Source organism: Sinocyclocheilus grahami, unplaced genomic scaffold (genome assembly GCF_001515645.1).
Source record: "Sinocyclocheilus grahami isolate Dianchi unplaced genomic scaffold, SAMN03320097.WGS_v1.1 scaffold16.1, whole genome shotgun sequence".
NCBI lineage: Eukaryota > Metazoa > Chordata > Actinopteri > Cypriniformes > Cyprinidae > Sinocyclocheilus > Sinocyclocheilus grahami.
The window spans coordinates 457,261-473,685 of NW_015505195.1; the positions used below are offsets into that span (position 1 = coordinate 457,261).

At 39.2% G+C, this 16,425-nt stretch overlaps 1 protein-coding gene across 1 annotated transcript in view; it reads right to left on the reverse strand.

The window, feature by feature from the left end:
- The window catches only part of LOC107549669 (centrosome-associated protein 350-like), a 38,329-nt gene that overhangs the window by 12,934 nt on the left and 8,970 nt on the right, over nucleotides 1-16,425 (reverse strand). Inside the window, exons 6-19 of the mRNA XM_016230847.1 lie at nucleotides 16,075-16,231; nucleotides 15,359-15,918; nucleotides 15,008-15,121; nucleotides 10,812-10,934; nucleotides 8,335-8,451; nucleotides 6,949-7,571; nucleotides 6,033-6,157; nucleotides 4,557-5,449; nucleotides 3,540-3,690; nucleotides 2,031-2,176; nucleotides 1,642-1,813; nucleotides 597-850; nucleotides 309-478; nucleotides 113-223 (exon numbers count right to left, since the gene is read on the reverse strand). Coding sequence (XP_016086333.1) covers nucleotides 113-223; nucleotides 309-478; nucleotides 597-850; nucleotides 1,642-1,813; nucleotides 2,031-2,176; nucleotides 3,540-3,690; nucleotides 4,557-5,449; nucleotides 6,033-6,157; nucleotides 6,949-7,571; nucleotides 8,335-8,451; nucleotides 10,812-10,934; nucleotides 15,008-15,121; nucleotides 15,359-15,918; nucleotides 16,075-16,231 — 3,716 coding nt within the window. The remainder of the gene's footprint in view (nucleotides 1-112; nucleotides 224-308; nucleotides 479-596; nucleotides 851-1,641; nucleotides 1,814-2,030; nucleotides 2,177-3,539; nucleotides 3,691-4,556; nucleotides 5,450-6,032; nucleotides 6,158-6,948; nucleotides 7,572-8,334; nucleotides 8,452-10,811; nucleotides 10,935-15,007; nucleotides 15,122-15,358; nucleotides 15,919-16,074; nucleotides 16,232-16,425) is intronic.

Here is a 16,425-nt window from a genome sequence, read left to right on the forward strand (position 1 = left end):
TGTTTAAATAAAACATACCAGAATAGCAGTATACCAGAAAGCACCTAATGATGTTATCATACAAAAAGCTTTTAAACTAAAAAATAAACTATTAACAAAGTGGTGCAAATACCCGTGCAGCTTTCTGTCTGCTTTCTTCCAGTTGCCGTTGTGTTTCGAGGGCTTCTTGCTCTGCCTTCATCCTTAGCAAATACAGTTCACGCTCATGCCTCTGTTGCTGAGACTGCAAGAGACAAAGGTTAAAGTTCACCCTCAAATACATGACCACAGGAGGTAAGATAATTGCTTTAGCAGGTGCATAACTTCACCTTGAGAATCTGAGCGAGCGAGACTGTTTCCTGCTGAGCGAGAGACACGCCTCTCACTCGCTCCACATCACTGAGCTGTCGCACTGACTCCTCCACTGCGTCCAGGTAACTGAGCTCAGCAGACAGACGCTGCTGGAGGACCCCAGGAGCAAACTGGAGCTCCGCTGAGCCTGGGGACACACAGAAGAGTAAGTAAACTAATTCCATCCCTGAACTGAAATTCTTTATTTTTATAGAAGACTTCTTTAGAATTTCAGTTAGACAAAAATCTAGACAAAGCAGGTTTACCTGCAGTCCTGTGCTCTGATCTTCCTGGGCTTTGAGTATGGGGTGAGGGGTTGGATTTAGCCCTAGCAGCTGAAGAGGAGGAGGAGGAGGAACTGGGCAGAGCTGTGCGAGGGGAGCCCGATCCTTGGGTGGACCCTCTGATTGAGATATTGTCACCTGGAGACAACCGGGAAGAACCAGAGCTGGCTGGAGAACCAGCGGCAGGAGTTGTACGAGGGCTTCGGGGAGATTTCTTTCCCTCAGAGCCAAAATAACTAATGAAAGAAAACAGAGAGATAAAAATAATTAATAACAACAACAACTAATAATGAAAATAATAACAATAAAAAAAAACATTTTAATAATTATATTTCTTTGTTTTTGTATTGTTGCATTTTTGTTATTCTTATATTTTTGATTCAATAAACAAACCAACTTCACAGAGATTACTTAAAACAAGACTTTTTAATTAAAAATTAATCCAAAAGGTAAACAAATGGTACAAGCTTACAGGTTTAGGTGAATTGTGCACACCACTATACTGTGACCACCAAAACCCCCAATAGTCCGGTCTCTCTTTGACAATGTCCAGCTACAGTAGCACAAAGACCTTATTGTAGAGACGTGCACTGGTGATCGGAGAATGCCTTAAATTTATGTTAAACTCACTGCTGCCAGATAAACGAATCCAGAGATCACATCTCTGGAAGATACAGCTCTCTAAACGCTGAAAACACAGTTAGGCATGAGGGGAATCTGACTCACAGGCTTCAACAAATGCCACAGGGAGGTTCGAATGTCACAATAGGGGGAAATATCTCATTGGCAATGAGCCTGACCTGCAGCATGGCTAACCTACTGAACAAAAGAGCCAGTGTGTACGTGCACATTGCCTCCCGCCTCACTTTCTGAAGGGATACAGCAGGCAGAACACTTGTACCCTCCACCTGACATATAGCAGAACTAATATTGACACTGGCTCCTCTGGGTTCTAATAATTATGATAAACAGGAACAGCATGGATATTGCATTTAAAGATATGTCTGGTCTATGCTCCAGACCGTACCTATGAATGGAGTGGACTGAGGCACCCCCGAGTGTACTGTCTGTGTCCAAGCTCCTGTGAGAGCTGCGACTGGATGCTTTGTCTGAGCCACTCTTCTTAAAACTCTCAGCAGGGAGATCAGAGACTGCAGAGGACGTGTTTCTTTGTCCCTCCAGCAGGCTCCTTTCTGAAGCTGTAGGAATGTACACAGAGATAACATTAGGAATGATACAAAAATGTCAGGGTTCAAAACCAAAATCAGTGAAATTGTTGATACTACAAAAATACTGATTTTTAAGTACCAGTACAGCTGATATATCCCTATAGGAATGCACACAGAGCACAGAAACAGATTTTACACTGTACCACAGTCAAGATCACATGATGCGGCCCTCTATAATATATCTGACCTCTCTTGCTGCTTGAGCTGGCTGAGTGTGGAGAGGAGAGAGGTGTGAGAGCTGGTGAATGTTGAGATCTCTCCCCAGCTCTGTTACTGTATGCAAATCTGCCACTTAGTACCTCGTCTGAAGGACTGAACCGACAGTGGCCATTACTGTGGAGAGAAGGCATCAGAGTTTACATTAATCTTATAATGTGGTATATTGTCCACATCTCTGTGTATATGATTCTACATAGAGCACATGAAATGGGAGGGGTGGTATGATGGAGTAACACTGCCCTCTTCAGGCTGATTACTAGAAAGTTTGTGTTAAAGGAGTGATATGATGCAATTTTGTACTTTTCCTTTTCTTTAGTGTGTTATGTAGCTATTTTTGCATGTATAAGATCTGCAGAGTTACAAAGCTCAAAGTCTCCCACAAAAGGATTTATTCTATCTAAAAGAGAAGGCTGATCCAGACCAGGCTAAAACGCCTTATTGAAACACACCCCCACATCTCTATGTCACGATGTGGAAATATTTGCGTAATGCCGCCAAAATGTTCATGCAAAGAAAGAAGGCGTGGTATCAGGAATCGCAGTAGTGTTGATGCAGCCATGTCAGGGAGACGCTGTGTGTTTCTGTGCGAAAGCAAAAGCACTTTATTTGGCCTTCCGAAAGTAGATGCAATGAGGAATCATTGGTTAAGATTTATTTACAACAGAACAGCACAACACAGATTTTCGAATTTGTGCAATGCATTTTATGGACGACAGTTTTGTGAACCTAGGAGAGTAGCCTACAAGGCTGGCTGTGCAAAGGCTATTTCTAAAAAAAAAAGAGGGTAAATTCCGACTTTGCTATGAAAATCTGGCGCTTATTCTGAATCAGCTACTGTAAGTATGTTTTCTTAATAGTTTAAGTAATTGCTATTGACTGTTCAAATGCGGAGTTTTGCGCCGTGTAGAGTATCGCGTTGTGTGCGTGCGTGAGAGAGAGACAGGGTCACATCACAGTGGAGTCCGCTTTCTTAATCGCAGCTTGTGTACCGCAAATACATACGAGCGAGCATCATCACTGTGTCGGTCACGCGACTCTGTTCCCCTTTTGGGCTTGAACTGATGGTAAAACTAAGGACATTATGTACTGTCTTTACATTTATGTTGAAAGCTGAAGCTCGCGATTATGGAAAGGGGCGTTACATTTCCGACGAGTGCTTGTGGTGTTCGGCCAATCACAATGCACTAGGTCAGCTGGCCAATCAGAGCAGACTGTGCTTGTCGGATGGAGGGGCTTTGTAGAAAATGACCCCTTTGAGAGAGGCGGGGCATAGAGGAACTACAATAATGTACAGTATTTGAAAAATAATGTTTTTTGCACATTAAAGCATGTCAACATACTCTGTTACACCAAATACACAAAATGATCTTTAAAATAGCATCATATGACCCCTTTAACTTCACCCTGTTCTCCATTTATAAAAATATTTTAAATAAACAAGGTATATCTATTGAGCATTAAAACTATTTTGCTTTACCTGAGCCCATTGGGACTTCTCTTGGATGCTGATTGGCTACTGGCATGTGAGGAAACAAAGTCTTCCTCATAGACCATTCCATCCAATGAGCTGGCACCAGACAGAACAGTGCGGAGAGCCGGAGAACTCTTACCGCCCCTCTCTTCAAACGCTACAAAAACAAATGTGTTCAATGAAAATCTAAACTTCTGTTCAAATGTTTGGGGTCAGTAAAATGTGTTTTTTTTAAAGAAAATAATATTTGTAAATATCAAGTTAATCAACGTGGCAGTAGAGATATGTATAATGTTACAAAAGTTTTCTATTTCAAATAAATGCAGTTCATTTGGAAAAAAATAAAATAAATAAATCCCACAACAATATTAAGGAGCACTGATAATAATTTATGTACAACACTTATAATGAAAACTGATTCTTGTGAATCAAAACAGCATGTTATAATTATTTCTGAAGGATCATTTAAAACTGAAGACTGGAGTAATGGTAGCTGAAAATTCAGCTTTACCATCACAAAAATAATCATATTTTTTATATATATTAAAAAAAGAATGCAGTAATAAATTGCAATAATATTCCTCAATATTACTGTTTTTATGGTATTTTCATTAAATAAATGCAGCCTTTGTGAGCATAAGAGACATACTGACCCCAAACTTTTAAAGGCAGTGTACATCTGTTTTATATTAAATACATAAAGTGATAGTCTTGAACATCAGTTAGAATGAGCGGAAAATTATAAACACATCTAAGAAGTTTACACACAAAAAACAATATATATATATATATATATATATATAGTTTTTTTTTTTAACAAAAACAATTTTCTAAACTATCCTTTAGAAAACAATATTATTATTCCTATTTTTATATATTATTAAATGTGGTTAGAAATTGTCTAATATATTAAAACATTGAAATATTATGGTTTTGATACAAAATATGTACAGAAAATTCTTATTTGGCCCTGCTCTAGTACACAGTTAAATAACAGGTCAAATATGCTTTTGAAGTTCTCACCTTTACTGTAACTCATGTTCTTTGTAAATATATTGATAACACTGTGTGGACTTCCCTTGGCCAGTTCTTCCCACGCTCCATTGCTTCCTCCTTGTACCAGACTTGACACATTAAAGGGCAGGTGCTTCTCTGCCTCTTTCTGAAAGCGTGAAATTGGGTTCAAACTGTCTCCATTCAGATGTGCACTATATCCTGTGGTTTCCAGTCTGGATTTGGGCAGCTCTTGCAGGTCTTCGTCAGATATACTTCCCTCACTCAGCAAAGGACCCTCGCTGATTGAACCTCCGCTGGAGTCCAGCTCAACTTCCTGAACAACGGGCTTTGGAGGAGAAGGGGTCTTGCATGTGTTTCTAGAAGTGTGGCCAGAAGGCATGAGTGTTTGTTTGTTCCCAGTCTCCATCCTCTCCCTAATGCTGTGAAGGTTGCCTACACCTGGAAGGGCCTGATCATAGGTGCTCTGACCCTCAGCAAGCAGTTTTTCAATCCTCTCAACCAGGTCATCAGAATCTGTTGGATTCTCTCTGACTGGCGGACTGACAGGTTTAGCCCAGCGGTCATCGTTAGGGATTAAAAGACCCATGCCTGTATCCCTGGCACAACCGTAGTTTATTCCGGCACCGGCTATCTTACGTGCCTCGCTCTCAATACGGCTGGAGAGAGAGGCAGCTGTGGCCTTAAGAGCCTCAATACGGCTCATTTTGTGGCCTGTGGTTGAGGGGAATGCCGCATGTGCAGTTCGGAACTCTCTGTTAGGTAGTGAAGGTTCTGGATCAAGTTCTAACAGCTGAGAGAAGATATGGCCAGAAGGGGGCACTAGGGAGCTGCTGACCCTCAGAGCAGGACTACGCTGGTCAGATGGGAGCCAGGGTGACCCTGCAAATCCCAACCCATTCCTATAGAAAAAAAATACAAGACAACAGATTATTTAAGTATAATGACCATATGACCTAAAAACAAAAATGACTGCCACTAACATACACACAAAACAACATTACTTTACACATGAAAATGTATAGTAAATATTTTAAGTCGAGTCACATATAGCAAAAAATCATGCAATCTGAAGTCAGTTTTAATACATTTTTAGGAAGATCCCAGTGTTAACAACCTCAATATGCAGAAGGCGCTGCCAACTACATGCACTTAAAGGTGGCCATGAAAACCTATACAGGCTAGCAACAAACACTTCTTGCCAAGCACTGAGCTGACGGATTAATCTGTTCTTACAAAACTACTTGAAATAAGAGCATGTCATCTGTGTAAGGAAATACAAATGACTTCCCATTTACGGAAAGGGGATATTTTGTTAATCTTTTTAGTGCTTAGAACAGATAAACATTAAAAGGAAGCTCTTTGGTGCAAACAACACCTACCCTACTAACAGCTTCCTTTTGAATGGTTTTTCTAGTTGGAAAGCCAAACATTACACTTATGACACAGATGGTGTAATGAAATGGGACTATGTGTGTGTTTTACCTGGAGAAAGGAGGCTGACATTGCTCTGTAAGAGACAGATCACTGCTGGAGGTAGCACTTTGTGGTCGATCATGTCTTTTGTTTTCTTTATCAGACTCTCCAGATGGCTGGTATACTGGTCTCGGCTGCAGTGTAACAACAAAAACACTTAAAATAGTAGTCGATCATTATGGATTTTGTCTAGACACCAGGGTGTCTAGTAGTTAATATATAATATATTGATATTTATTATATAATGCAGTTATAAAAGATTTTAATTTTTATGCTCACCAAGGCTGCATTTATTTGTTACAAAATACAGTTAAAATAGTAATATTGTGAAATATCATCACAATTCAAGTTAACCGTTTACTATTCTAATACAATTTAAAATGGAATTTATTATTTTGATGGCAAACTGAATTTTCAGTTTTACAGTTTTCAGTGTGACATGATCCTTCAGAAGTCATTCTAATATGATACATTTATTATTATTGAAGTTGAAAACAGTTGCTTAATATTTTTGTGGAAACTGTGAAGCATTTTTAGGATTCTTTGATGTATAGAAAGTTTAAAAAATCAGCATTTATTTGAAATAGAAATCTTTTGTAACATTATAAATGTCTTTACTGTCACTTTGGATCAATTTAATGCATCCTTGCTGAATAAGTGTTGATTCACTCATTCATTAAAAAAAAACTTACGGATGACAATCTTTTGAAAGGTAGTGTACCTTAAAAATGCATCAATTTAATATAATTATTTTAACTGATTAATATTACAAATATATTTACTCAAAATCCATTCAAAATATAGACAATGCATCCATTCAAAAATGCATTGTCTATATAACAATACAATAAAATATAATAGTTGTAATATCTTAAATAATAAAAAAAAAGTTCAACTGCAAAAATTCTGTACAATAAAGATTTACCTGCTGGACTATGTTAGTTATGGCACCACCATTGATCTCTTCTCTGAGCTGAGTCTGTTCCAGCAGAAGTTTGGTGTATGTTTCCTGGAGCCGCTTCTTTATTGGACCTTCAGGTGCGACTGGGCCCTTGGTGGCCCCTGTTCGTTGTCTCCTGTAAAGTTCCTGTAGGCGTTTATTTTTATTCTCTTCCTCCTCCCTCTGAGCCCTCCTCTCCTCTGCTTGCTGTTTTTTCCTTTCTTCTTGTTTTTGAGCAATATACAGTCGCACCGCTTCTGCGTCATAGTGCCGTTTCTTTGCCACAGGATGCTCAGGAGGATCTGCTCTCTTGGTAGTCTTGGCAGGGCTGGCACTACGAGAAACTCTGGTTGAAGCATGGACTTTCGAGCAGGGTGCTTCTGGCCTCCTGCTGCTGTCCTCCTCCAACTGCAGATCATCTAGGATGCCACGGATATCAGCCGAGAGAAGGTCTGTGCTGGGAGATTTTCTTCTATCACTACCCGTTGATCTGGAAGGTCCAGCTGGCTCTTCTGAAAGAACGTGACTGTGAGGTCTTTCTGCACTGGTGGTCCTTGAACGCCAGCTACGCTCAAGACGAGGATCAGAGCTGGAACGGGGACCAGATCCTGCAGGAAAAGACACAGAGTCAAACAGGAGAATAAAATTTATATGATTTGACACTTTGTTTTGCAAATATTTGAATAATCCAAAAATGTTTTAATAAATATGGTATTTATGAATTCCCACAATATATATACTTAAAGTATATAAATAAATACATACATACAAACACACATACATACATATACACCACAGGCTTTGTATTTATATGTCTGAACTGGAAAAACATCGTCTTCAGCGTTTGCTTGCATATAATGTTTAAATCAATACAGCTTTGAGCATTTCCGTCTCTGCAGCCCAATAAATCAGTATTGGAGTGGCTGAATAAAGTCTGGCTCCAGCCCTGTGTGTGTGTGGTAGGCAGCAGGACTGTGGAAGGAATCAGGTCGGCTTGTGCAGTGAGTCAGAAACACCCAGTTGAACCCTATTCATTCCGGTCACTGGGCAGCAAAGTTTACCAATGCAGGGAGGGTGTCTGAATCTTTATTTATTAATAGACCTGACACTTGGGCTACTAGCTTCTGGAACACTAGCACTTTGCAATAAATGCAGTATTTAATAACAGTTGGCATTAAACTAATTTAAAACTCAAGGAGATCATTTGGTTGGGCATTCAAAATATGAGAAGCCAAAAACCAAATAGCTTGTGACATTTAAGGCTAAACGAACATAGATACTTTAATTTTTCTTTGTGGTTTGACTGAGCTCTAAACTGTCGGCATGGTGATGGGAGCGGAGCCTGGCAGATACAGTATATTATCCTCTCACCTGTTCTCATCTGTGTCTCTGAGGACTGCGCCCGAGACTCTCTGTGTAACCGTGGCGGCGGCCCCAGCATCATCTTCACCAGCTTCTGCCCATCTCGCCACGATGATGTGCTGATTGCTATGGAGACAGGTTATGCAGATTCCTTGAGACTACAGATGGTCCACAATTAATTTGTACTTTTTTTAAACAAGTATAATTAAGGCAGAGAGGAAAGTATGACAAAATTATCTAATAATAAAGAGACAAAATAGCTGCGCAGAATCACATTCACACAGATGTTTAATTAAACCAAACCTCCTGGTAAAAATTATATTTCTCCAGAGAATAGTGGTGATAAAGTTACCTTCAAATTAGGGGTGTGCGATATCAAGATTTTCGGAATAAGACAAAAACGCGGTTTGGAAGATGAATTCATGATGTACTCGCTCATTATATACATTTAGCAAATTTTGAACACAGAAAAAGTTACATAGTGCTGCTTTAAAGCCTTGCTGGTTAAACATTTAATTCGTGTGCTGCTCTGACATGCGCTTTTTCTGAGCGTGTACACCTGAAGCGCACGCACACTAAAAAGCCTGTCATAGAGCGCCTGATTACTGGACGGAGTTATCTTTTGCGTCTGATTGTGCTAATACTCTCAAAAACACACAAGGTTTACATATAAACACAGTTGGTTATGTCTAAAATGAAAGTAAACAGTTGGATGCGTGCCTGTATATTAGATGCGTGCAGCTCTTAAAAGGTACAGCAGACTTATTGTACTAAACATGCTGCCGCTTGTCATTAAAGGAATAGTTCACCCAAAAATTTAAATTCTGTTATTATTCACTCTCTCGTTGTACCAAACCTGTATCAATTTCTTTCTTGTGCTGAACACAAAAGAAGATATTTTGAAGAATGTGGGTAACCAAATCATTGCTGTTTGGATACCCACATTCTTCAAAGTAACTTTTATGTTCAAAAGAAGAGCGAAACTCACTGAGGTTTAAAACAACTTGAGAGTGAGTAAATGATGACACAATTTTCATTTTTGGGTGAACTATCCCTTTAATGTTAATAAAACAACAAAACACAGAGAAAAATAACTCACTGCTCTTGACTGAAGCACTTTAATACAGTTGCTTTTATAAGAATCAATGTATAATTTAAACAGTTAAATGTACAGTGGGTACGGAAAGTATTCAGACCCCCTTAAATTTTTCACTCTTTGTTATATTGCAGCCATTTGCTAAAATCATTTAAGTTAATTTTTTTTCCTCATTAATGTACACACAGCACCCCATATTGACAGAAAAACACAGAATTGTTGACATTTATGCAGATTTATTAAAAAAGAAAATCTGAAATATCACATGGTCCTAAGTATTCAGACCCTTTGCTCAGTATTTAGTAGAAACACCCTTTTGATCTAATACAGCCATGAGTCTTTTGGGGAAAGATGCAACAAAATCTTCTTCTTTGTTCTTATTTTTTAATAACAAAGATAAAATAATGACAGATTTTTATCTTCACCCACTTTGGCCTAAATGTCCGCCATTCTTTTTTTATTTTATGATATTTTTGCCATATTGCCCACCCCTACTTCAAATGTCTGTACCAATAAACCAGATTATCTAATAACCTCTTATAAACATAACAGTAGTTTTACTGGTCCACTTGCTCAGCAAGATTCACCTAAAAATGTTGATCTGGCCTGAGAGTAGGTGCCCTAAAAATGAAAACTGACAGTTCACGCTAATGTCTGCAGCAATGTTAAGAATTCAGTGCGTACATGAATTGTCTTTTGCATTACGCTCCAAAACATTTTGGAATGCATTAAATAAAATCTAGTTTGTGCAGCTAGTAGCATTTGAACTCACATACAAAAAAGAGTATGTTTTTCACCTTCTTGATTGAGACACCGTGATAAGTACTAAAAGATACACCGTGAGTAGTATTAACAGACTTCAGAAAGCTATTTCTGAAGTTAGGGGTGCACAGGGTAAACTAGTGGAGGGGTGGAAGGAGGAGTCCGATATCACTTTTCTATCCTGTCGTGACTAGACTGACACCTCTCTAGCTGTCAGCAAGGCCACAGCGGTTTGAGCTGGGATGCATCAAGCATTCCTGCGTCACCGTTGCCGCAGCTAGCTATCCTGTTAATCTGCATGCTACACATTCTAGAAATTTCTGTTGGGATAAGAGACTTAGCTTGTGCTTGCGGAAGGACATTAACTCACACGTTTCTAAGAACGCCCCGCAGAGAACAGGGCACAGTAATGCTGGCAGGTCAAGAGAGGCTCACACTAGGCTGCCAGCCTGTGTTAGTGTTCAGTAGAGCATTTGCACATTTTCAGTTCAGATTGTGATCTTTATATGAAAAACTACAATTAAGCACTGTTTTATGTGCATTCAGATGTTGAATTTCAATAACATTTGCTTAAATAAGCTACAGTTGTTTGCTTAAGAGACACACAGAATGTGAAAAAGACTCAGACCTGGTTTAGTATTTGAGTCCGGTGCAGAGGAAGATCTGTGTACTTTCCTAACAGGCTTAGATGGTTTCTTCTCTTTCACCCTGTCTCGCTCAGCAGGCCTCTGCTTTGGTTTTGTGCTCTCTGCTGTGAAGGACAGAGAGAGAAGATTAAATTGGTTGATACAGTTTATCAGAGGTATTATCATTAACTGAAACTATTAAAAACATTTTAATTTAAATACAACTAAAATAAAATAAAATATAAACAAATGAAAAATTCGAAATGTTACATTGGCAACTAACTGTTGAAGCACTAAAACTACTAATAGGAAATAAATGAAAACTAAACAAAAACTGAAATAACAGTAAATTAAACAGTAATATTTAAATAAAATAAAGTATAAATTTATATACTTTTTTTGTATTTTTAAGTATAAAAAGAATTCGAATGATTTCTAATTCGAAATATAAATAAAAACTATTATATAAATAATACTAAAACAACACTACTTTTCATTAAACTATACTCTTGACCATGCACATACTACCACACAACTGTCCACATTTACACATCAATAATTATTCAGTACTCAAACTGGCCCTTATAGTAGTAAAACAGGTAAAACTTCAATGATTCAATGAATATTCACATTATAAAAATGAAATAGTATAATATTATAACACACTTATAACTGCCCTTATGTGTCCTAAAGACCATCATTAGACTAATTTAACATCTAGTTGGTATGAGTGCATTAAGACGGGTGATTGATTTATTCTCGTAAATACTTTCAAACTAGGGTTGTGACGGTGAGGAAATTTTCCCACCGGTTAATCGACGTGTGACAACACCGGTAATACTGGTATCACCGCGGGGGCGGGGCGTTCCCTCTTTTCCTCGCTTCCCTTCGCTTTTAAATAGCTTGTAAAAGCAGTGTGCCCATTTGACTTTCACTTTTGAATTAGCGGCAGTTCGACGTCAATTGCTTGAATGCAACAACAAAATACAACATCAAACTCACTTTAGCGTATATATAATACGTATGTCTCACCCCACTCTTCTTGTCAGTCAGTTCGACTCACTCTCCTCACTCTCCTCACTGGATAAATGAAATCTGATCTGTGTGATGCGACTGTTGTTTGGCACACTGCATTGAGCAGCCGCGTTCAGTTTTTAATTGTGGTGTCTGTTCTTTTACTGAACTAAATGATTTTTATTACTATAAAAAATCAAAACGACGGTGGGGGTCGGTGACGCGGTGGGCAAGTGATGTAACCGGTGTTGCGGCTTAACACCGGTATCACCGTCGATCGCAGCAAGCCTATTTCAAACTACCCATTTTAATCCGTTTAAGTCAATTCAAAACATGGAACAGACAGAGTATGGAAAAAGGACATCTAAAACAAAATTAGATTTTTCTGTGATGCTAGATTCCTTATATAATTATAAAATAACTAAAATGGACTGCTACAAATGTGTACCATATGGCCTCTTTAACGACAGCAACTCAAATCTATTGCAGGTCAACAGGGAATTAAGCTGCATTGTTATGAATATTATAAATGAGCTTGTTCCATAATGCTATTTTAAGGAATGGTTGAGCAAACTGATGCAATCCTTACAAATAACCTTGAAGAAAACTCCTAAGTACAGTCTGACATGAAAACTTGTAACTACAGCTGTGGCAGTATGCCTGGAAACTCTGAGCCAATTAGGAGCATGTAAGTCATCGTCCAAGAGCGTTTTGGATTAAGCATGCTTTTTGACCATACTTCATTCCAGCAGAAACACATGAATTCTGTAAGTTGTTTCATCTGCTTTGAGAGGCAGTTAAAACAGTGTCGTTGTCCTAATTCCCATTCGCTACTCATGCTTCCAGACTCAGAAGGCTTACAATGGGCAGTAAAATACAGCTCTGTCACATGAATGGATAAACATTTTAATTCCATTCCATATAAATAAATAAATACCCAACTACGCTGCAATTAAGAGGATGACTCAAATGCAAAGCATATTTATAGCTCCAGTGATTTTAAGATAACAACCAATGATCTGTGTGAGATTGACATACTGTAACATTTTTGTGAGTACCTTAATTACACCACTGTAATGTGTTACACCACATTCACAGTGTGAATGTGTTGTTTCTTATAGCACAGACTAAGGCCCAATCCCAATTCTACCCTTTAGCCCTTTCCCCGTCTCGATTCTCTTTTGGTTGGAGGGGTAGGGGTAAGGGGAATGGCCAGATAGCCCTTCAAACGAAGATTTTTCGGGACCACACTTCAAACGAAGGGGTATGAATTATCTCAGAGTAAACCGGCTAAAGCGGCAACATGGCTGCCCGAGCATGGGCATTTTTGGCATTAAAGGGGTCACATGATGCTATTTTAAAGATCATTATTTTGTGTATTTGGTGTAACAGAATGTTGACGACATGCTTTAATGTTCAAAAAAACACGTAGTTTTCAACAAAGCCCCCTTCTTTGACAAGCGCAGTCTGCTCTGATTGGCCAGTTGACCCAGTGCATTGTGATTGGCCGAACACCACAAGCACGCGTCGGAAATGTAACGCCTCTTACCATAATCGCGAGCTTCAGCTTTCAAAGTAAATATCAAGACAGTTAATAATGTCGTTAGTTTTATCATCAGTTCAAGTCAAAAAGGGCAACAGAGTCGCGTGACGGACACAGTAATGATGCAGTACACAAGCCGCGGTTAAGACAGCTGACGTGCTATGATTTCTGACAGACAGTTCACTCTCCTGTGATGTGACCCTGTTCCCCTCACACACACACACGAAGCGTTACTGTGCGCAAAACTCCGCATATAACAGTCAATAGCAAATGCTTAAACTAATAACAAAACATACTTACAGTTGCTGATTCAGAAGCGCCAGATAGTCATAGCAAAGTCGGAATTTACTCTGTGTAAAGTTTACACTTTACTTTGTGCACAGCCAGCCTTATACTCTTCTAGGTTAAAAAAAAACTGTCATCCATAAAATGCGTTGCACAAATTCGAACATCTGGGTTGTGCTGTTCTGTTGTAAATAAATCTTAACCAATGATTCCTAAATGCATCTACGTCCGGAAGGCCAAATAAAGTGCTTTTGCTTTCGCACTGAAATACACAGCGTCTCCCTGACATGGCTGCATCAACACTACTGCTGTTCCTGAAACCACGCCTTCTTTCTTTGCGTGCACATTTGGGCGGCATTATGCTAATATTTCCACATAGTGACGTAGACATGTGGGGGCGTGTTAGAACAAGCCGTTTTAGGAGGGTGTGGTTGACTCTTAACTTTTATAAAGAATATCTCTTTGGATTTGAGACTTTAGTCTTTGCAACTTCACAGATCTTCTTTATGCACCAAGAGCTTGTAACACTCCAAAGAGAAAGGAAAACTTGAAATCGCATCATATGACCCCTTTAATAAAGATTTTACCGAAAAGTAATCATTTGTTTTATGTTACATTCAATCGTGAGTTCATATTTACGGTCATGTTAGAAATGTTTGCAAAAAATCGCTAAAGTTTGCTAAAGTCATATCATTACAGACTGCACTATAGTGCCACAACATATTTTCATGTCTGATCAGGGCAATAACCACCATAGACATTGAGGAGGGCTAGAAATTATAAATTGCTAAACCCTTTTCTCAAATATTGCCAATTCGAGAGAGAGAGAGAGAGAGAGATGAAAGTTGCGTGTATGCACGTTTCTCTTTTTAGAGTGCGTTTACTTCAAAAACAGCGATTTTATCCTCTTGTTGCTGGAAAATATAATGTAGCGATTCAGTATTTAAACTGTTATTAATAAAAGTTGTGGGGCAGCGTTGACTATTTTCTTTTCTCCTGGATGTGTGAGCTGCGCAATCTCTGATATGTGTGTGTGTCAGTAAGCAGCGCATATAGAACGGTAATTAAAGGCTCTAATGCACACCAGCACACCAGTATAGGTGTGAGTATTGTAGGAGCTAGACGACGTATGATGACGTGTGATGGTATAGTAGTGGTGTCCCAATTCTTAGGGGAATATTTTCAAGGGGAAGGGGAAGGGGTATAAAATAGAATTGGGATTGGGCCTAAATACTGTGGCTATTCTGTTGTTGTATTGCTGCATTTATTGTAATGTTTACACAAAGATATTTTAATAATTTATACTTTTTATTATATGACATATTATATTATAACATTCTGGAAAACTATGTATACCTGTAAGTTGTTTTGTCAGGTCTCTGTATATTTCCCTGCTTAAGTTCTGGAAGTCCTCCTCTGCCCACACTTTCCCATCAGGTGTGCGAATCTTAGTCTCACAGGTGTTGAAGCCTAGAAAACAAGAAAACACAGAAGTGAGCTTCCTCTTATTCGACAACCTCATAAAACATTTATCTGATGCTTTTATCGTAAGTATTTTCAAGTACACCTATTACTGGGACAGTACTCCTGGAGCAACCTAAGGTTAAGGCTCAAGCTCAATGGTGAAAGCCTTTTCAGGGTTTTAACCTGCTACCTTTTGGTTACTAGCCCAACACAATGGAGTTTTCCTCTCTGTAGTCGAATTACCTTTGTAAATGGGCGCTGGAGGGGCTGGGGCCACTTTCCGAACTTTAGCAGTAGGTACTGTGGTACTATGTGCTGCCGCCCCAATACCCACAGGTTGCTCCAAGTATCCCAGCAGATTGTTTCTTTCTTCTGTCTCCTCCAAATGTTCCCTCTGTCTGCGGATTCTGTCTTTCAGCTTTTCCAGCTTTTCATCAGGTTGTCGACGTCGCAGGCTCTCCAGCCGTAGTGAAGCTGTGACTGAACCGGTGATAGATGTCATGGAAGTCTGGGATGTCTGAGCCTGTAAGTGTGTTCTGGGGTTGACCTCTGACCATTGTGGGGCTTGGTCAGGTTGGTGAACGCCATTGAGAGCAGACAGGTCATTGAGGTAGCGTACAGATGCGTTGTCAACAGCTGAGGAGCGTGGGCTGTCCAGGTCTGCAGTCTGCATGTCTCGGGTGTCACGCTGATAGACCAGCTGGCTTAGTGCAAAGTTAGGCTCAGGGATGCCCACCTCTGTTGGTAAGGAATGGGCTTCTGGTTCAGAGTGGGTCTGGGGCACTGACAGCGGTGATGCTTCCCTATATTGAATAAGAATAACAAAAAAAGACAGTTTATAAATAAAAGGCCAGTTTAATGTGAGAAGCATTAAAGGATTTCCAAGAAACAACCTACAATCATATATGGTTGCAAATACACACTTCAGCTTTAACCCATTCATTTTTTGCGGCTTTTACCTGTATGAAACGAGTGGTTCTCTGAACTCCACTGCACTGGGTTTTCTGGCGTTACTGTCCAGAGTGCTGTTCCTCAAGGGACTGCGGGAACTTTTGTCTGGACTGCGTCGACTCCGTGTTCTGGACTTAGATCCACTTTCCTCTACATGATCCCCATCTGTAGTAAATACATGGAAGACATGTAAAGAATGGAAGTGGCAGAACTCTGAAGAATGTTGTACCATTCTTATATACATATATACACATATACACATATATATATATAAATATTATACACACACACAAAGAAAAACAAGTAGATAGAATAGAAAAAAATAGAAAGCTAGAGTTTGTTTGTTTTTGTTGTTTAAA